Source organism: Sturnira hondurensis, unplaced genomic scaffold (assembly GCF_014824575.4).
Source record: "Sturnira hondurensis isolate 20B ecotype Veracruz unplaced genomic scaffold, ASM1482457v3 Scaffold0001872, whole genome shotgun sequence".
Classification (NCBI taxonomy): domain Eukaryota; kingdom Metazoa; phylum Chordata; class Mammalia; order Chiroptera; family Phyllostomidae; genus Sturnira; species Sturnira hondurensis.
Window position 1 is genome coordinate 1535869 of NW_028074503.1, and position 21918 is coordinate 1557786.

At 39.4% G+C, this 21918-nt stretch overlaps 1 protein-coding gene and 1 pseudogene across 1 annotated transcript in view; both read left to right on the plus strand.

Annotated features, from left to right (window-relative positions):
• The window catches only part of GREB1L (GREB1 like retinoic acid receptor coactivator), a 282213-nt gene that overhangs the window by 182351 nt on the left and 77944 nt on the right, over positions 1-21918 (plus strand). Inside the window, exon 9 of the mRNA XM_037031689.1 lies at positions 19532-19660. Within this exon, the coding sequence (XP_036887584.1) occupies positions 19532-19660 (129 nt within the window). The remainder of the gene's footprint in view (positions 1-19531; positions 19661-21918) is intronic.
• Positions 12615-13119, plus strand: LOC118976956 (60S ribosomal protein L27a-like; annotated as a pseudogene).

The window sequence follows — 21918 nt, forward strand, 5'->3', positions numbered from 1 at the left end:
TTGTTTTGAATTCTCATTTCTTCATTCCTTTCTGGTCGGATGTTTCGTTCTTCCTTCTGGTCCATTCCATTGATTTGAGTCCCAGTTTCCTTTCCATTGCTATTGGTTTCCTGGACATCTCCCTTCATTTCAATTAGTTTAGCCTTCATATGTCCCTCTAATTTGTGACTGTAATCTACCAATTCTGTGAGCATCCTGATAAATAGTGTCTTAAATTGGACTTCTGAGAGGCTGGCAATCTGTTGGTCGCTTAGAGTTATTGGCTCTGGGACTTTGAGTTCTTCTTGTGCCATCTTTTGGGCTGTTCGTGCCTGTTAAGTAGCAGGATCTAAGCCCTAAAGTGTTCACTAGAGCAGGGCAACTCAGTCGCTGGGTTGTGACGTTGTATGTGGGGGAGGGGTCAAAGAGGGACAATGGCTTCCCCTCTGCCGCCTGCCACCGTCACTAGGCCCACGTGTTTCGTTCCACTGCATGTGAGTGTGCCACTGCCATCAGCCCTCCACCACTGGGTTTGCCCCCTGGGGCCTGCGTGGTCCGTCTCACTGTGCGGGAATGTGCGACCACGGTCAGTCTGCCCCACACCCCAACTGGTTCCGGGCTGCCTGCGCGCCTAGGTCGGGGGATCTGTCCTGCCCGACCCAGCTCCGCTGCTGGCTCCGCCTCTCTTATCGTCCCCGTTGAAGGGTTCGTAGTTGTCGGACCTCCGTATAATTCCGTTTTCTGGTCTTGGGTGTGTCCTAGTTCTCCAGACCTTTGTTGTATTCAAACTTGGTTGTGGGAGAAGGCACAGTGTTTCTGTTGCATTCAAAACTGCAAGAACAAACGTCGGAGACTTTCAGGGGTTCAAAGATGTTGCTTTATTGGCCAAGTTTAACCTGCGCAGGGGCAAACTCTCAGGATGTCCAAGGACACGGTGCCCGCGAGGGCTGCAAACGAGAGTCGCGCCAAATGCTTACAGGCTCGGGGTTTTATAGAGGTGCGCAAGCAAGCTGGATACAGAAGCAGATGTGCCGGTTAGCGATTGGTTCAGGGGCACAATGTGTCAGTTAGCGATTGGTGAATTAACTCGTGCACTGGCTCGTGCTCTTTTACTTGATTGGTCAGTGGAGCTCGTGCACAGGGGTAAAAATTTCCTCTTTAGTAACTGTCCAGATGGCTAAACTGCCTAACTCTCTTTCTTGCACCACATCCTGGAACACCCTGTTCTTCGGGTGTGTCCTGGAGCCCCCTTGCATTAGTTAGCAAAACAACTTTTACTTCCTTATAGCTACGCTCTGGCTAGTTCCCCCTTGCCCTCACCATTTCCACCTATGCCTCCATCTTGGCAGAAGTCTCAAAACCTACTACTTATTATAGTAATTTTCTTTTTTTTCTTGACGTTCATGGTGGTTAATTCCATAGGTATTTGCTTTATAATTATCCTTTAAACTATACATAAATGTTTTGTGTACTGTTCCATATTTTGGTCTCAATGAGGAAAGGGGTGGATTTTCTGATTCAAACTATACACATGTACAAGGGGGAAACCCCACTCCTCCAAAATGGAATTATTTTCTGGAGGGCAGGCCCCTTGTAGTACAGGCTTCCCCCAGTAGGTGAGTGTTATAAGAATCCATCTCTATCAGTGTTCTAACTGGTGTTGTGAGGGGCTGCATTCAGCTTCAGTGAAAATTTTTGAAGACTCAATGCATTTGTCCATTTAGTAATGAGAGATTTACAATTGTACCTGCTCACACTTCATTGAGTGTTCAGCAGTTTTTGACCAAAAACATATGACCCCTTTGCCTAACCCTCCCTATTCACCCCATCTCACCTCTGAGTGACTTTTTTCTTTTCTGGAGGAAAAAAGTCCTTAAAGGGAAACATTTTGCTGATGTGGAAGAGGTAAAACAAAAAACAGCAGAAGCACTAAAAGGCAACAAAACTGAAAAGTTCAAAAACTGTTTTGAGCAGTAGAAAAAATGTCTCAGATAAGTGTATTGCATCGAATAGAGAGTACTTTTTAAACGTAACAATAAATACACAATTTTTATAAATAAATTCCACTTGTTTTTATTTTTGGTTCTCCCCTCATATTGTGTGCTGCCCTCACATTTTGACAGCAAGGGATAGCCATGATGTAATAATGTTTTCGTCCTTTAGAATTTCTATCTTTTCTACTGTGGTGATTCTCTTGTGGGGTTGTTGCCTCAGTAGCACGGCTGCAGTGGGGAGCCTCACAGCTGACTTTGGTCTCCAAGGAGGGAAAAGGAAGAGACAACCCTAATAGAAACCTCTAAGTGCTCAATATTTTTCATTCCGTGCAACCTCTGGTTTCCTCTTTGCCTCTTGTGCTTCCCTCTGTCTGTCCAGAACACTTCATGTAGTGCTATGTCTAACCCAGGCCTGCCTTGCTCACATAGTCTCCCTATTTTATCTCTATTCCCCTCCCTCCCCTTTGCTTAGAACAACTCCTCTGTCCCTGGTGACAGCCATTTGGAAAGCAGTTGCCATTAAAATGTATTGGGTAACTGTGTGTGTCTCTTTCCTCTTTGGATTTGTCTTCCTTAGCCACTAACCTTCCTAGATTTCAGGATAATCAAAAGTTATTCCTGAAGGTTTTTAAAAACTTAATTCCTCATGAATATTCAAATAAATTATTTACCAAAACAGAGTCTCTGTTCAGCTGGCAGATTTGCCCACTCCCAACCAGATATTGAAAACATGTAGGCTTTTCCTTTACACTATAAACTCCTTAGGTGGCAGCTGTACCTGCATCCTTTCCCTATTCTATCCCCGAAGCCTAGCATAGTACCTGACCTGCTGAAAGGGCTCAGGAGACATTTGATGAATGCATGCATGGGTGGGAGAAGGAGAAAACCAGTGATCACACTCTTCTGAGACAAGGCCATGAATGTGCGTGTGAGTCTTCTCCTACCCCACAAAAGAGAAAATATGATTATTTAGCATGTATAAGGAATAATGGTCTACTTTTTGGAAATGAAGAAACTGTAAGTAATAATAATGAAAAGTCATTTTCACTAATTATATTAGCTACCACAGTCCAATTTGAATGATAATATACAGTCTGGCAATGATATAGAAAGAAGGACACTAGCAGCAGGCTGGTGGAAGCGAACAATGGCACAACATTTTAAAAAAGCAGTTTGGCATCCTGGCCAGCATAGCTCAGTTGGTTGGGCATTCTCCCACAAAGCAAAGGGTCATCACTCTGATTCTCTTTCCTGGGTTGTGAGTTCAGAACTGAGTTTGAGAGGCATTTGGTTGATATTTTTCTCTCACATTGATGCTTCTCTCCCTCTCTTTCTCCCTTCCCCTCTCTCTAAAAATAAATAAATATTTGGCAAAAAGGAAAGCAATTTGGCATATGTAAAGAAGAACATTAAAAATATTTATATCCTTTACTTCAGTAATCTTAAATTCAGGGGCTTAGCTAAGAAAAAAACCTAGAAGAAAAGTCAAGATAGTCACTGCAGTTATTCTTTATATTAATTAAAAAGGAAAAGTGATCTTAATATAGAAACAATTGAATGAATCATAGTATACTCACATAACGAAGATGTTAAAAGAGATACTTATGCCACTGTGCAACCATGTAGGAAATAATTCTGTTAAGTAAAAAAAGTTGTATCAACTCTGTATATTTTTGTTATATCATGTAAAAATATAATGTGGCTGAAACATACAAGGGCATATACTAAAAAAAACAATGGTTTGTGGGAGAAGTGAGATTTTAGTGTGTTTGTTTCTATTTCTGAGTTTTATGTTATATCTGTCATAGTTTAAACGATTTCAGGGTTAAGTCAAATGGATAGCTCAGTAGAAAATATCTGTGTCTTACTGACCTTTCTTCAGCATTTTCTTTGCATGTAGAGGAATAAGGACCAGTACCTAACAGTTGAGTCCAACAGACAGCTAGAAGGCAACAAAGCCAGAATTTAAACTTTCTCTGCTCACTGCTAACAGTTTAAATGGTCAATTACTGGAATCTGGGATCTGGGGATACAAAGGTGATTTGATCTCTATTTAAAGTTCTCATGTGTATCAGACACCAAGAAGAGTGTAAGGGGCAGGGGTACGGGGAAAAGTAGATGGGGAGCACCAAGGCTGAAAAATCAACAGCAGATTGACTCCACATCTGCTTCTGGCCAAAATGAATAAAAATGGACTGAATTTACCTTCTCACCTGAAGCAACTAAAAAAAGACAAAAATACATGCAAAACAATGTTTAAGATACTGTGTATCAGGAAAAAAAGACAATGATTTTTAATAGATGGGAAACAAATAATATGAGGCTTACCATTGCTCCAGCTTACTGTTTTGTTTTCAGACCATGATATAGTGAGGGAGAACTGTGTTGTAGCCTAGCAGATGCCCTAAATTAAGTAGAAGGAATTGAGAGTGCAAGGAGACCAAATAGCTAGAGTTCATAAGACCAAATATTAAAAGGGGGAATAGCGAGAAAATTAAATGTATAGCGAGAAGACCCCAGAGATTAGCAGAAGGTCCCCTCAAATATTCAACATAGTACTGATCGATGCATGCATGTGAGGAAACTATTCAAAGTAAAAAGTGCCATCCAAACACATGAGAAGAGGACTTCCAGTCAAGATGCAAGTCTAGGTAAACACACTTTGCCTCCACACACAACTACAGCAGAAATTACAACTAGATTACAAAACAAATTTCACCAAGATTCATCAGAAAATCAAGCTTTATGGAAGTCCAACAACCAAGGAATGAAAAAAGCCACATTTATCCAGATAGGAAGGAGGGGCAGAGGTGCAGTGGTGCAGAGAGGCATGGAAGGGCAGCAGACTGGCAGTTCCACATTCACATGTGGTGGGAATTGGGAGGGATACCTCAGGAGCTTGTGATCACAGCACCAGACTAGACCATCCTGCCCAGGGTTCCAGCACCAGGAAGATAAGTCCCCATAACTTCTGGATGCAAAAACCAGTGGGGTTTGGGGTGGTGGAAGAAACTGCACAATTCTCAAGATACTTCTCTTAATGGGCCTGCAGTGGAGTTAGGACTCATGAGGACCACCCCCTCTGAAATTCAGCACCAGGGCAACAGATGGAAGGACTCAAGTGACACAGGGAAATGAGAAGAAAAGTGAAGACTAGCAAGCGGATGAGTGAGAGGGAGACAGCTTCCGCTTGGACAATCTCCAAAGGTGAGCCAGTGGTACTGTTCCCTCTCTGAGACCTCCCTAACACAGACCCACAAAGCAGCAAAACAGGTTGCCCTGCCCTGGCAACTACCTAAGGCTCTACCCTACACAATTTACAGGTGCCTTTTCCACAATAGGCCACACTATTAAGAGAGGGAGTCAGAGCAGCTCTGCCTAATGCACAGAAACAAACACAAGGAGGCTGCTAAGTTGAGGTGACAAAGAAATACAGCCAAAATGAAAGAACAGAACAACACTCTAGAAAAACAACTAAATGGAATGGAGGTAAGCAAGCTATCAGATGCAGAGTTCAAAACACTGGTTATCAGGATGCTGAAAGAAATCATTGGCTACTGCAACAGCATAAAAAAGACCCAGATAGAAATGAAGTTTGTATTAAGTGAAGTAAAGAAAAGTTAAAAAGGGAACCAACAGCTGAGGTGATGAATCCAAGATTCAAATCAATGATTTAGAACATAGGGAAAAAAGTTCATTCAGAACAGCAAGAAGAAAAGGAATTCAATAAGATCAGAAGAGATTAAAGAGCCTCAGGGATATCGCCAGATATACTAACATCCAAATCATAGGGGTGCCTGAACGAGTAGAGGAAGAGCAAGAAATTGAAAACTTATTTGAGAAAATAGTGAAAGAAATCTGCCTAATTTGGTGAAGGAAATAGACATACAAATCCAGGTAGCACAGAAAGTCCCAAACAAGATGGACCCAAAGAGGACCACACCAAGTCACATCCTAATTAAAATGCCAAAGGCTAAAGATAAGGACAGAACCTTGAAAGCAGCAATAGATCTTCTGGCCCCAGTGGAGGCATAAGTAGTTATGCTTTGCTTCCTCACAAAACCAAAAGAAGGACAACAAGCAACTTAAAAATAAACAGTAACCTGAACTGCCAGAAAATTGAACTGTACAGAAGTCTGACAACCAAGGAGCTAAAGAAGAAACATTCATCCAGACTGGTAGAAGAAGTGGAGACCAGCATATGGGGTGGAGAGGATGCATGGCAAGGGGGCAGCAGGTCAACTGGGAATGCAAGGGGGTGGCTGATGGACTGGGTGGTTCCACATTCAAGTGCAGATAAACCAGGAGGAACAACTGGGGAGCAAGATGGACCGCACAACCCAGGATTCCAGTGCTAGGAAATAAAAACTCAGAACTTCTCACTGTAAAAACCTGTGGGAGTTGCAGTGGCAGGAGAAACTGCTAGCCTCACAGGAGAGTCCATTAGAGTGGCTCACGGGGTCCTAGAACATACACAAGCCAATCCACCTGGGATGAGCACCAGGGTAGTATCTAGAGGGTGCAATTTGCTTGTGGGAAGCAGGGGAAGTGACTGAAAGAGGGGTAAGAGTCGAGCAAGCAGCACTGTTCCCTCTCTGACCCCTTCCCCATACACAGCACCACAATGGATCAAAATTAGTGGTCCTGCTCTGGCACATATCTAAATTTTCACCTCTTACAACCTACAAAGTGCATGGAGACAAGGAAATATGACCCAAATGAGAGAACAGAGCAAAACTCCAGGAAAAGAACAAAACTACAGGGAGATAGCCAACCTACCAGATGCAGACTTCAAAACACTGGTAATTAGGATGCTCACAGATGATTGAGTACACCTATAAAATAAAGGAAGGAGTGAAGGCTATTCAAAGTGAAATAAAGAAAAATATTCAGGGAACCAACAGTGAAGAGAAGGAAACCAGGACTCAAATCAATGATTTGGAACAAAAGGAAGAAATAAACATTAAAGCAGAACATAATGAAGGAACAGGAAATCAAAAAAATGAGGAGAGGCTGAGGAATCTCTGGGCCAATTTTAAACATTCCAACATCCAATCATAGGGGTGCCAGAAGAAGAGGAAGAGCAAGAAATTGAAAATTTATCTGAAAAACTAATGAAAGAAAACTTCCCCAATCTGGTGAAGGAAATAAACATAAAGTTCAGGAAGCTCAGAGAGCCCCAAACAAGTTGGACCCAAAGAGGAACACACCAGGACACATAATAATTAAATTGTCAAATATTAAAGATAAGGAGAGAATCTTGAAAGCAGCAAGAGAAAAAAGAGAGTTACCTCCAAGGAGTTTGCATAAGGCTATCAGCTGATTTCTCAAAAGAAACCTTGCAGGCAAGAAGGGGCTGGAAAGATATATTCCAAGTCATGAAAAGCAGGGACCTACCCTCCAAGATTATTCTGTCCAACAAAGCTTTCATTTAGAATGGAAGGGCAGATAAAGTGCTTCCCAGATAAGGTCAAGTTAAAGGAGCTCATCATCTCCAAGCCTTTACTATATGAAATGTTAAAGGGACTTATCTAAGAAAAAGAAGATGATCAAAAATATGAACAGTAAAATAAAAACAAGCTCACAATTATCAATAACTGAACCTAAAAAAAACCCTAACTAACTAAGCAAACAACTAGAACAAGAACAGAATCACAGAAATAGAAATCACATGGAGGGTTGTAAGTGGAGAGGGGGAAGTGTGAGAATAAGGGAAAGGTACAGGGAATAAAAAGCATAATTGGTAGGTACAAAATAGATGGGGAGATTGAGAATATAGTATAGGAAATGGAGAAGCCAAAGAACTTATATATACAACACATGAACAGGAATTAAGGGGGGGATGCTGGAGGGAATGGGAGTACTGGACTGAGTGGGGAGAGAGGAGAAGAAACATGACAACTGTAATAGCATAATCAATTAAATGTACTTAAAAAAATAAAAAATAAAAGCACCAGGAGAAAAGCATATAGTTACCTACAAAGGAGTTCCCATAAGACTGTCAGCAAACAAACAAACAGGAACAGAATTATAGATATGCGGATCATTTGGAGGGTTATCAGCTGGATGGGGGGAGAAGGAGAATAAGGAAAAAGGTGCAGGGATTAAGAAGTAAAAATTTGTAGGTACAAAATTGAAAGGGGGATGTTAAGAACAGTATAGGAAATGGAGTAGTCAAAGAACTTATATGCATGACCCATGAACATGAACTAAGGGAGGGGATTGCTGGACAAAATGGGGGTATGGGACAGAGTGGGACAAATGGGAAAAAATTGAGACCATTGTAATAGCATAATTAATAAAATATATATACATTTGTAGAAAAGCATGAGAGGAAACAGAAACCACCACTCACACAGGGCCAGGAACAGGGGCTTTTCCCACCAGTAGACGGGGAAACCTCATAGTTCATCAGCCATTGGGTAGAGTACTTAGAAAGGTTTTATCTCAGTAAGGGAGGATACTAGATTGAGCACTGTTTCAGACCTGCCTTAAAAACATGAAAAACAAAACCACTGGGGATCATATTGTTTCCAAGTATTTTAACTCTAGTCCAGAGCGAAGTTAATGAATGTTTATAGGAATACAAAAATATCCAGAATTTAACATGATAAAGTTAATAAGGCCTTATATCCAATCAAGGATTACCAGACAGCCCTGGCTGGTGTAGCTCAGTGGATTGAGCACAGGCCTGCGAACCAGTGGATCTCGGTTCAATTCCCAGTCAGGGACATGCCTGGGTTGCAGGCCGGTTCCCTGCAGGCCAACTCCCAGCAGGGGACGCACGAAAGGCAACCATACATTGATGTTTCTCTCCCTCTCTCCTTCCCCTGTAAAGATACATAAATAAATAAAAATCTTAAAAAAAAAGGATTACCAGACATGTCAAAGAGGCAGGAAAACATAACTATATTGAGGAGACTAGTAAATCAGTCAAAACCAACCTAGAACTGACATAGATGTTGGAATTAGCCAGGGAGGACATCAAAACAGTTATAACTATCTCATATGTTCAAAAAGTTAAGTAGACTTGGAGGATATAAAAAAGAACCATATTAGACTTCTAGAGATGACAACTACATTGTTTGAAAAGAAAAATGTGGTAATTGGAATCAGCAACACATCAGTCATTGCAAAAGAAAAGATTAGTCACTTGAGGGCATAGTAATAGAGACTATCTACAATGAAACACAGAGGAAAAAAATAAAATTAAAAGAGCATCGGTGAACTGTGACATAACCACAGACAGCCTAATATACTTGTAACTGGAGTGCCTGAAAGGGGGGAGAAAAAATATTTGAAGAAATAGTGGCCCAAAACTTCCCAAACTTTATGAAAATTATAAGCTGATAGATCCAAGAAGTTCAATGAACCCCAAGATAAGAAACAGAAATCTGCACCAAAGCACATTATAATAAATTGCTTAATACCAGCAACAAAGAAAAAATCTTAAAAACAGCAAGAGAAAAAAAAGATATGTTGTGTACAGAGGAACAAAAATAAATAGGACATCATATTTCTAATAGAAAGCAATATAAATAAAAAGATAGTGGAGCAACATCTTTAAAGTGCTAGTCACTAAGAATTATCAACCAAGAATTCTATACTCAGCCAAAATATCTTTAAAAATAAATGTGAAATAAAGATATTTTCAGACATGCAAAAAAATGAAAGAATTCACTAATAACAGTTTTATACTACAAGAAATGCTAAAGGCAGTCATAAGGTAATTTTAGGAGGAGGAATATATTCATGTTTTCATTAGATGCTAGTTCAATTGAGTCATTAAGTAAAACATGGCTGATATATATAACTAATGCAGTCTCAGATTGTATTAACAGGAATATGGTATCTTATTGGAAAGACATTAATTGCAGTCAGAAGATGAAAATAGGTCCAGTATATTTACTTGGGAAAGAAGCAAATAAGGTATTGAACTGGGGTTCCTAGACACAATTCCAATGTGGAGAGAAGTTTCCCCCAACACCAACAGACAATTCTGACACCAAGAGGGTGTCTAAGAATTCAACTCAAAACTAATACTATCTACCTGGAGATAGCATCAGATTCCACAGGTTTAAGGGTTCAGTCCTACGAGAATGCCCCCCCCCCAACACACACACACACTCTCTCTCTCTTTTTCTCTCTCTTAAGGCACCAACCAAAACTTCAAACTCTTACTTGTGCTTCTGACCAGAAATAAGTCAGATGAAGTAAGTCAGAAATCGGAGGTTCTAACAAACGCCTACAACTCAGAATGCCCATTGTTCAGGTTATTACTTGTATTTCTACAGACTGGCCATGAGTTAGAGGTTCCCGCAACCTCTTCCTTGGATTTAATTGATTTGCTAGAATGGCTTAAAGAACTCAAAGAAACATGTTACTTATTAGATCACTGGTTTAATGTAAAAGGATATATAACTCAAGAACAGCCAGATAGAAGAGATTCATAGGGCAGTCTATCTGGGAAAGGGCACAGAGTTTTCATACCCTCTCCAGGTGAGCCATTCTCCCCAAATCTCCCCTGTTCACCAACCTGGGAGCCTTCTGAACCCTGTTGTTTAGGGGTTTTATGGAGGCTTCATTGCATAGTCATAATTAATTAAATTAATGGCTTTTGCCAATTGATTCAAACCTGGCCCCTCTCCCCAATCCTTAAAAGAGGTCCAAATGTCACCTCATTAACTTAACAAAAGACAGTTTTATCACTGAAACCCTTAGGAAATTTTTAGGGTTTTAGAAGCTGCAGGCAGGATCTGTAAACAAAGACCAAATATCTTATGAATCACAATGTTGCAGTAGTCTGTGCTTTATACAAGTGTCAAGGGCAAGGAGAGCTCAGAAAGATTTAAGCTCTTATGGCCTGTTAAACTGCTAACAACATTTAGCAAAGCAAATATTTATGATTATCTACTGAGTTCTAGGCACTGTGCTAAATATGCTAATTATTGCTGTGAGGTAGGTTTTAGTTCCATTCTCCATATCATGAAACAATCTCAGAAAAGGCTAGTATTTGGCAAAAAAAAAAAAAACACTGGTAAGTGGCAAAACCAGAATTCAAACTCCATTTAACGTCTTAAATGTCTCCCTTTTAATTTTTTAAAAAATCCTCACCTGAGGATATGGCTGATCATTTGAGAGTGAGAGCAAGGGAGAGTGAGAGAGAAAGGGAGAGTTCTTTTCCATACATAGTTATTACAATATTATTGATTATATTTGATATGCTCTACATTTTGTTCCTGGAACTATTTTGTGAATAAAAATCTGTAATCCTTTTCACCCAGTCCCCCAACCTCTGTCCCTCTGGCAACTATCTTTCTCTTTCCTTTATCTAGGAGTTTTTTGTTTATTTTGCTCTTCATAGTTCACATAGAAGTGAAATCACATGGTATTTGTTTTTCTTCATCTAACTTATTTCACTTACAACAATACCCCCAAGGTCCATTCATGCTATTACAGGTGGTAAGATTTCATTTTTTATGGCGGAGTAGTATTCCCTTGTGTATATATACCACCACTTTGTTATCCACTCATCTATTGATGAGCACTTGGGTTGCTTTCATATATTGATTATTGTAAATGTTGCTGCAGTGAACATAGGAGTGCACTCATTCTTTCAAATTAGTGTTTTGGTGTCTTTGGATATACCAAGAAGTAGAATCGTTGGGTCATAAGGCAGCTCCTAAATGGCGCCCTTTTTCTTAGAAAGTATTTTTTCCCCAAGGGATTTTGGGCTAACAGAAAGTTATTGAACTAATGCCTAAAGAAGATGAGATTGTTTTGGCTTTTTCCCCCATTTCATTTCTTTTGTTACGATATGACAGAGACTGTGCCAGGAGCTGAGTACGCACTCAAGGAGCTCATGACCTAGTGGGAGAACAAGAAGTTACAAACTACTACAACGTAGAGAGCAGAGCTGTCCCTTACTTGGTCGAAGAATTTTCCCCCAAGTTTGTGAACCTGTGAATCCTCCAGTGCTTAGAAGTTCCTCCTGTTCTGGCTGGTGTAGCTCAGTGGATTGAGCACCAGCCTGCAAACCAAAGGTTTGCCGGTTCTATTCCCAGTCAGGGTTCAAACCTGGGTTGCAGGCCACGTCCCCGGGTGGGGGTGTGTGAGAGGCAACTGCACACTGATGATTTCTCTCCCTCTTTTTCTCCCTCTCTTTCCCTCTATTGAAAAATAAAGAAATAAATAGAATATTTTAAAAGAAGAAGTTTCTCCTTTAAATGGATGTAAAATCACTAGTTTAGAGAATCAGTCTTTGGAGAGATACAGATGCTGGGTAATCAGCTGCTTATTCACCATCAAAGTACCAGATTCTGTAAGAGGTCACTCACAGTTTATGTTACATTTGGGCTGCTCCCAAATGATCAAAACCACTAGTGTTAAATACTAAATATGCCAGTGCTACCATATATGATAAATTAAAGAATAGAAACATGTACAAGTTTCCAAAGATTAGGGAATAACATACTAGGATTGACATTTTAAAATGTGCACTCTGACCTTATCTAATCCTAATCTGTGCTTTCTGTAATTGACATGTTTCATAATTTATATGTTAATGAAATGAAACACAACAATATAAATGAAATAAATTATCAAAAATTAAAAATGGGCTTTTGCGTCTCGGCCACTAACATGCCATCCAGACTGAGGAAGACCCAGAAACTTAGGGGCCACATGAGCCATAGCCATGGCTGCATCGGCAAGCACAGGAAGCACCCAGGAGGCCAAGGTCATGCTGGTAGCTTGCATCATCACAGGATCAACTTCGACAAATATCACACAAGTTACTTTGGGAAAGTTGGTATGAGGCACTACCACTTAAAGAGGAACCAGAGCTTCTGCCACATTGTCAACCTGGATAAACTGTGGACCTTGGTCAGTGAGCAGACACAGGTCAGTGCTGCCAAAAACAACACTGGAGCTGCTCCCATCATTGATGTGGAGTGATCGGGCTACTACGAACGAAGTTCTGAGGAAAGGAAAACTCCCAAAGCAGCCTGTCATTGTGAAGGCCAAATTCTTCAGCAGAAGAGCTGAAAAGATTAAGAGTGTTGGTGGAGTTTGTGTGCTGGTAGCTTGAACCCACATGGAGGGAAAATCATTAAATTCTCACAAGTGAAAAAAAAAAGGAAAAAAATTAAAAATGAAACCATGGAGTCTGATCAGATTGTCTGGAGATAAAGAAAAGGAGCCCTGGCTGGTGTAGCTCAGTGGATTGAGTGCGGGCCTGTGAACCAGACGATCGCAGTTCGATTCCCAGTCAGGGCACATGCCTGGGTTGCAGGCTGGTTCCTTGCAGGCCAACTCCCAGCAGGGGGCGCATGAAAGGCAACCATACATTGATGTTTCTCTCCCTCTCTCCTTCCCCTCTAAAGATAAATAAATAAATAAAATCTTTAAAAAAAAAAAGAAAAAAGAAAAGGGTTGGAAGACACTGATAGTTAGTAGGCACAGGAAAACTTACATAAGAAAGGGGTTTGTCCACCATTTTACCCATAGATCCCAGCAAGTTTATTGATATGGTAAGTGCTCCATAAATAATTGCCAAATAAATAAATAAATAGCTACAGGATTCAGTATGACATGACAGGGGCTGAGGAGTTTCTCCTGCTCTGAGAATTAGGTTGTCGATAACTTTGCAAAAGCAATTTCATTGTAGTGGAATTAATCTTTAAAATCCCTATGCATAATCTAATACTGAAGTAAATAATCACCTTGTGCATTTAAGAAATACATCCGATGACAGTTGTTAAACTGCATGTAACTACTTTTAATCCTCATTTAATAAAGTTTCATTTATTCAAGTTTCATTTATTCCACTATTTTGAAACACATTTCCAAAAATATGCTTGTGCATGTGTATGCATACATTTATAAAATATCCATACATAATACAGTGAAAAGTTTCTCTTCCAATCCATGTCGCTACTACATGCCCCCACCAAACAGGTAACCAGTGTATGAGTAATTTAGTTTCTCATTGTTCCTTCTACATTTTCTTTATAGCTGTTCAAGCAAACACAAATATATGTTCTTATTTTTACACCTTTGTTTCTCCAAAGATCTCCATTTTCTACATACTGTTATGCACCTCATTTTCTCATATTGCTATTTCTTGGAGATCTTTCCAAAGCGATAGTTTCCTTGTTAATGTTTTACTGCTACGTAGTTTTACACTTTGCAGATGTGCCATAATTTATATACCCTGTCCCCTACTGGTGAACATTTATATTGTTTCCAAACAATGCAGCAATGAAAAACTAAACATACATCATTTCCCACATCTGCCAAAATGCCCAGAAATTACTGGGTCACATGTGTACTCCTTTGTAATTTCCATAGATGCTGTCAAATTACTCTCCACTGAGGTTCTTCCAGTGTGTCAGTATATATTTCTACAGAGACTCATCAACAAGGTTTATTTTTGAACTTTTGAATTTTTGTCAATATTATAGGTGAAAAATGCTATCTGAATGTGGTTGTAATTTTCACTTCTTATCATAGATGTTGAGCATCTTTAAAAACATTTTTCTATGAAATCTAATTTATATCCTTTACCCTTTAGTTATTATTTGTCATAGTTGGGGTTCTTCTAATATCTGAGCCTAAAGGAAGGACTTGAGTATAAGTAGTTTATTTGAGGCATGATTCCCTACAAGCAGGAGTAAGCCAGAACCAGATTGTGTAGTTGGTGTAAACCAGAACACAGAGTGCATGCAGAATGTCTGGCAAAATTATCATTCTAAAGAATGGAAGGTACCTAGCACCATTATAATTTTGTTCAGATAACTGCAGAACTTGGAAAAGCTCTTGCTGCTACTGATGCATACTACTATTGTTCTTTATATAAATACATTGATATACATATATATGTACAATTTGAATTTTTGGAAACTTTATCTGTGCTGTGACCTTCAGAAAAAGTATCCCAGTTGTACCTTGCTGGGTTGACACTGTACAGAAACATTGGTCTACTAAAGTTAAACATAATTTTCCATATGTAGAGGGGTAATTAATGCACTATACTAAATATGTAAGATCTTATCTATGTGGGTTTGATTACAGAAACAAATAAAGTATTCTCTAAATTTAAAGGAATGGAAGGCTGGGACATTTTTTGATGTCCCCCACTAGTGGCTAGCTTTCCCAGAAGTGTCATACCCCCTTGCACTTCTGGACCACACACAGAGCCAAGAGATTTGTGGTCTTGGAGAAGGCCCCGAGACAAAAGGTTAAAAGAAGTAATATGTGATCCTGAGGTAAGATGCGTCCCCAGGAATCTGAGCTCACACAGCACTATTCACTATAGCTCCTGCTAAAATCAAAGATGAGCCAAAGGGATGTGATACGGGGCAACGAAGTGTATGCAGTAGTAGTCTTTTATCTTATTGACCTGTGTTGACAGGAGCAGAGTCTAATTGTCTGTAAGTTATAAATATTTTCCCTTGTTTATAAGGGGATATTAACCCCTTATCAGATGTATTGGTAAATGTGTTCTTATTCAGTGGGTTGTCTTTTCATTTTATTGATGGTTTCCTTTGCTGTACAAAAATATTTTGCTGTAGTCCCATTTGTTTATTTTTTCTTTTGTTTCCCTTGCTTGAGGTCATATAACAGAAAAAATATTGTTACAAACAATGTCCAAGATTTTGCTGTCTACTTCTAGGATTTTTTTCCTTTTAAATGTATTTTATTAATCATGCTTTTACAGTTGTCCCATGTTTCCCCCCTTTCTTCCCTTCTGTCCTTAAACCCCCCTCTCACCTGCTTTCCCCACCGCTTAGTTCATGTCCATGGGTCATACATATAAGTTCTTTGGCTTCTACATTTCTTATACTATTCTTAACCTCCCCGTCTATTTTGTACCTACCATTTATTCTTATTACCTGTAATTTCCCCCCATTCTCCCCTTTCATCTTTCCACTGATTACCATCCATGTGATCTCCATTTCTGTGATTTTGTTTCTGTTCTAGTCCTTTGTGTGTTTTTGATTTTGTTTTTTTAGGTTCAGTTGTTGATAGTTGTGAGTTTGTTGTCATTTTCCTGTTCATATTTTTGATCATCTTCTTTTTCTTAAGATAAGTCTTTTTAACATTTCATATAATAAGGGCTTGGTGATGATGAATTCCTTTAACTTGACCATATCTGGGAAGCACTTTATCTGCCCTTCCATTCTAAATGAAAGCTTTGCTGAATAGAGTAATCCTAGATGTAGGTCCTTGCCTTTCATGACTTGGAATACTTCTTTCCAGCCCCTTCTTGCCTGGAAGGTGTCTTTTGAGAAATCAGCTGATAGCCTTATGGGAACTCCTTTGTAGGTAACTCTCTTTTTTTCTCTTGCGGCTTTGAAGATTCTCTCCTTCTTTTTAATCTTGGGTAATGTAATTATGATGTGCCTTGGTGTGTGCTTCCTTGGGTCCAACTTCTTTGGGACTCTCTGAGCTTCCTGGACTTCCTGGAATTCTATTTCCTTTGCCAAATTAGGGAAGTTCTCCTTCATTGTTTGTTCAAATACGTTTTCAACTTCTTGCTGTTCTTCTCCTCTGGCACTCCTATGATTCAGATGTTGGAATGTTTAAAGTCATCTTGGAGGTTCCTAAGCCTTTCCTCATTTTTTTGAATGCTTCCTTCTTCATTCTGTTCTTATTGAATGTTTATTTCTTCCTCCTCATCCAAACCATTGATTTGAGTCATAGTTTCCTTCCTGTCACTGTTGATTCCCTGTGCATTTTTTTTATTTCACTTTTTATAGCCTTCACTTTTCCTCCATTTTGTGACCATACTCAACCAGTTCTGTGGGCATCCCGATTACCAGTGTTTTGAACTGTTCATCCGATAGGTTGTCTATCTCTTCATCACTTAGCTTTATTTTTTCTGGAGCTTTGATCTGTTCTTTCTTTGGGCCATTTTTTGTTTGCCTGTTATGTATAAGGGGTGGAGCCTTGGGTGCTCACCAGGGCGGGGCAACCCATGTTGCTGTATTGTGGTGCTATATGTGGGGGAGGAGTCCCAGAGGGAACAGTGCTGCTTGCTCAGCTCTGCAAGCTTTCAGTCAATTCCTCTGCTACTCACAAGCAAATGGACCATTCTGGTGTTAATTCCCAGGTTGGGGGATTTGTGTAAGTTCTAGGACCATGTGGATCTCTCCAGGGAATTGTCCTGTGAGACTGGAAGTTTCTCCCGCTGCCACAACACCCACAGGTTTTTTCAGTGAGAGATTTTGAGGCTTTATTTCCCTGTGCTGGAGTTCTGAGTTGTGCGGTCTGTCTTGCTCCCCAATTCCTCCCAGTTTATCTGCACACAAATGTGGGACCACCTGCTCCGCCAGCCACCACCTTGCCGTGAGTCCTCTCCGCCCTTCCTTCTGGTCTGGATAAATGTTTCTTCTTTAACTCCTTGGTTGTCAGATTTCCAAATTTTTTGGCAGTTCCGGTTTTTTTTCTTTTTTTGTTTTAAAATTTGTTGTCCTTTTGGTTCTGTGAGGAGGCACAGTGTATCTACCTACGCCTCCATCTTGGCGGGAACTCTACTTTTGGATTTTTATGATCGAGTCTAACATTTTTTTAAAGATTTTATTTATTTATCTTAGAGGGGAAAGGAAGAAGAGAGAGAGAGAAAGAGAGAAATATCAATGTATGGTTGCCTCTCGTGCGTCCCCTGCCAGGAACCAGGAACTGGCCTGCAACCCAGGCATGTGCCCTGACTGGGAATCAAACCGTGATCGTGTGGTTCGCAGGCCCGCACTCAACCACTGAGCCACACAAGCCAGGGCGAGTCTAACATTTTTAAATTATATTTTATTGTTTATGCTATTACCATTCCAATTTTTTCCATTTGTCCCCTCCATCCAGCCCCCTCTCTAAGGTAATCCTCACACTGTTGTCCATGTCCATGGGTCATGCATATGTTTTTATGGCTACTCTGTTCATATGCTATACTTTACATCCCGTGATTATTCTGTAACTACCAATTTGTACTTCTTATTCCCTTCACTTTTTTCACCCATCCCCTCTGACTCCCCTCCCAAATGGCAAATATCAAAACGTTATACATATCTGATAATATTTCTATTCTACTTGTTTGTTTTTTAGATTCATTTGTTGATAGATTATATTTTTTATTTTATTGTTCAGGTTTTTTATCTTCTTGAAAACCCTTTAACATTTCATATAATAGTCGTTTGATGGTAATGAACTCCTGTAGCTTTTTCTCGTCTGGGAAGCTTTTTATCTGTTTTTTTTTTTTTTAATTCTGAATAATACCTTTAGTAGGTAGAGTAATCTTGGTTGTAAGTCCTAGCTTTTGATCACTTTGAATGTTTCTTGCCAGTCCCTTCAAGCTTGCATAGTTTATCCTAGAAAAATTTCCCTGTGTACTTGAGAATGTGATTTCTGCCTTTGTTTCGGGAAATGGTCTATTGATATCAGTTACGTCAAGTGGGTTTATAGTGTTGTTCACATCTTCTATTTTCTTGCTGACCCAAAAGCTCCCTAATTATTCTATTTATTAATGAAAGCGGGTTATTGAAGTCTCTAATTATTATTATTGAATAATAGGTCTTAAAATCACTCTCTGGTGGTATGTTAGGCCCTTAGAGAGGTACATTAACTCCTCTGAGCCATTAAAGGACTATTTCAATCTTTTGAACTCTTATGAGAAACACTGATATGAATACTTGTGGTATGAATACTTTTTTTTAAGATAATTTCTAGTGTAGCACCATCAGTATCCTAGTCTTTAGAGAGCCTTTTTTTAACCCAAACTCTCTGAGAGTTTTAACAGCCCCTTTTGATACTTTCCTGTATAAATTGATTAAGCTGTTCTGCCAGAGCAGAGTCAGGGATTTTGAGTTTACTCTCATTTCAGAAAACTCCAGTTGGCTTGACTCATTATCTGTCCCACAGCTTAAAATAGTACTGAAATGATACATACTTTCTGGGTTGAATTATTTTCTGAATCCAAATAGGAACTTTCTTTTGAATGTATCTGGTATCACATAGGTAAATTGATTCTAGTTTATTCCAAAAATTAAAGTAATTCTCCTTCAGAGAAAAGTATTTTCTCCTAGATTTCAGTGACTTCATTTGCATGACACCTTTTAAATGACAAACTAATGTGGACAAATATATCCCATTAAAATACAGGTTTGAGGAAAACTGTGAAGACAGTTTTAATATGACAAGTAATGATATCCTTAATGCCACACCATCTACCTTGGACCAAGTTAAATGACTACCAATATTTAAGATAATAGTATCTCCCTTGTTGAGTTTTTATAGGAATTAAGTGAATTGATATATTTAAAGTGCTTAAACTAGTGTCCAGTACATAGTAACTTCTAAAGACTGTTCACTAAATACATAAAAAGGAGAATAAAGCCTGAATACTGAAAAATCAACTTTTCTAAAATAGGTCAAGGAAAAAACTGAAAATTCCAAAAAACTGAAAATTCTACAATCTGCGTTTTCTCACTTCACTCTTATTGAATTAACTTCCTTCCTGTATATCTAAATAGTTGCTAATTTGAACAACCTTTTTCATTTTAAAGATTCGCCAGTTCTCAGTCCAGCTAATTCTGCAATCAATTTAAGTGGAGCTCAGGACCTGACGCGGAATAAGAATGTTGTGAAGCCACTGGCTTTATCTTTGCCAGTTGTAGGGAAGACTTCTGCTGCAGGTGATGTTTTCTTCACTTATATTTCTTTGGTAGATATGTCGTCTATAAAAGACTTGTGTGAAATTTGACAACGTGGTGGAAGAAAACAGAAGCTGCCGCTTTGCCAATTGAAGATAGAAGTGGGGCTGTCTATAATAATTTATTATTGTTATTCAAAGTTTGTGTTCTCTGTGTTCCAACCAGAAGAGTCAAAGAATGACATTTGGCACACAGGGAAGGCAGAGCGGGTTGACTTCATTCCATAAACATTTTTGGATACTTGTTAGGATGAGGACCTGGGGATATAAAGATTAGATAAGGCTCAACCCCTGACCTCCAATGTACTTGTAACCCAGTAAGGGAGATAAACCCGTAAGAAAATACTTTCCCTGTACTGCAGTAAATACAACAGTGTGCTTGGGGAGCACAGAAAAGGGGGTTTTAGTCCAGCATTGTGGGGACTAATCAAGAACGAATTATTGGAGGGGCTTGGTCTTTGAACCATGAGGAAATATTTACTGTATAAAAGAGCTATGGAAAGATTTAAAATTCAGAGAAACATGAGAGAAACCGGAAGAGCAAAGGAAAGGAAATAAGCAGTGTAATGTGTACAAGAAGACACAGTATTTTTGGACATGCTAGAAACATAAAATGTAAAACTCAAGGAGTAGCAGGAGGTGAGTAAGTAGTGAACAAGAGAAAGGTCACAGGAAGCCAGGCTAAAAAACATGGATTTTACTCTGAAACTTAGAGAACAGAGGAGTGACACAGCCTTATTTGAACTTGAGCTAGATCATTTTGGCAGCCAAGAAAATAAGAGGTGAGGAAACTAGTTGAAGGTCAGTTCAGTAATCTAGGTGAGAAAAGATACTTGACCAGGGTAATAATAGATAATAATAGAGGAGGAGACAGATTGGAGTACTACTCAGGAAGTAAAATCAGCAAGACTTAACTGATTGGAGAGTATGAAGCAGAAGGGGGTCTTAGTTTATGTCCATCTTTCTGAGCTAATGCTAGTGCTATTACTTGAGACAAGGAATACAGAAAAAGAAATCCCCTGGAGGAGACTGTGAGTTCTATTTTCATACGTTGAGTTTGAGAAACCCATGAGACATCCAAGTGGGGAGCTGTTCAACAGTCCTTTATCTTATTATGGGGGAAATCAGAACTGATAGTATATTATAAAGCCGAGTCACCAATAGGTGATTAAAATCACCTGGCTAAATAGCATCAGCCAAAGAGTTAGGTAGGGTAAGGCTAGCTATGAACTAAAGATAGAATCCTAAAAAATTCCAGTGTTTAAGGAGGTGGTTGGTAGGGGAGGTCAGCAAGGTAGAAGAAAAATGAGGAGAAGGGGAGAACATCATTCTTGAGGAAACTTTCTAAGTAAGGCATCACAATTTATCCAGATCACTTTTATTCTTATACTGGTCCAACAATTTGTGAAGGATCTACTTTCTGGTTAGATTGTAGATTTGAGCACACCGAATCCAAATTTTTGCAGCATTAAACAATTAATGAAATTATGAATCTTGGGAGTCATGTCATGATTACTAAAAACCATCAGGTGAAAGGCTGATGAATAATTTTATAATTCAAGAATTAGGGCCCTGGCTGGTGTAGCTCAGTGGATTGAGTGCGGGCCTGCGAACCAGACGATCGCGGTTCGATTTGCAGTCAGGGCACATGCCTGGGCTGCAGGCCAGTTCCCAGCAGGGGACGCACGAGAGGCAACCATACATTGATGTTTCTCTTCTTCTCTCCTTCTCTTCCCCTCTAAAGACAAATAAATAAAATATTTTTTAAAAAAAGGTTTGTTTTAAAAAAAAAGAATTAGGCTAACAACGCTTGAACCCAAGCTTAACATCATAAGAGAGAAAGCCAGCCATTCTGTGCCTCCCAATTGAAGTATCCAACAATACTTCTTAGATACTCTAGCCCCACCTCCCCCCCAAAATCAAACCTGAATATGAGCAAGCCTCTATATCTAACAATTAGTTTTTAAGAAATAGGGGAGATGTTAAGTGGCACCATGGATATCCAACAGCAAAATCCAAAAACTGAGAAATTCTGCCAGGTTTTTGCAAATTAATTGTAAGAAAGAAAAGGAAGAAGGGGAATCCTATATATTAAAAGTTTAAGAGTACAGCTAAATCAGGAGCGGAACCATAGAAATGAAGATCACATGGAGGGTTAGCAACAGGGGAGTGGAAGGAGGAGAAGGGGGGAGAAGGTACAGAAAATAAGTAGCATAGATGGTAGGTAGAAAATAGATGGGG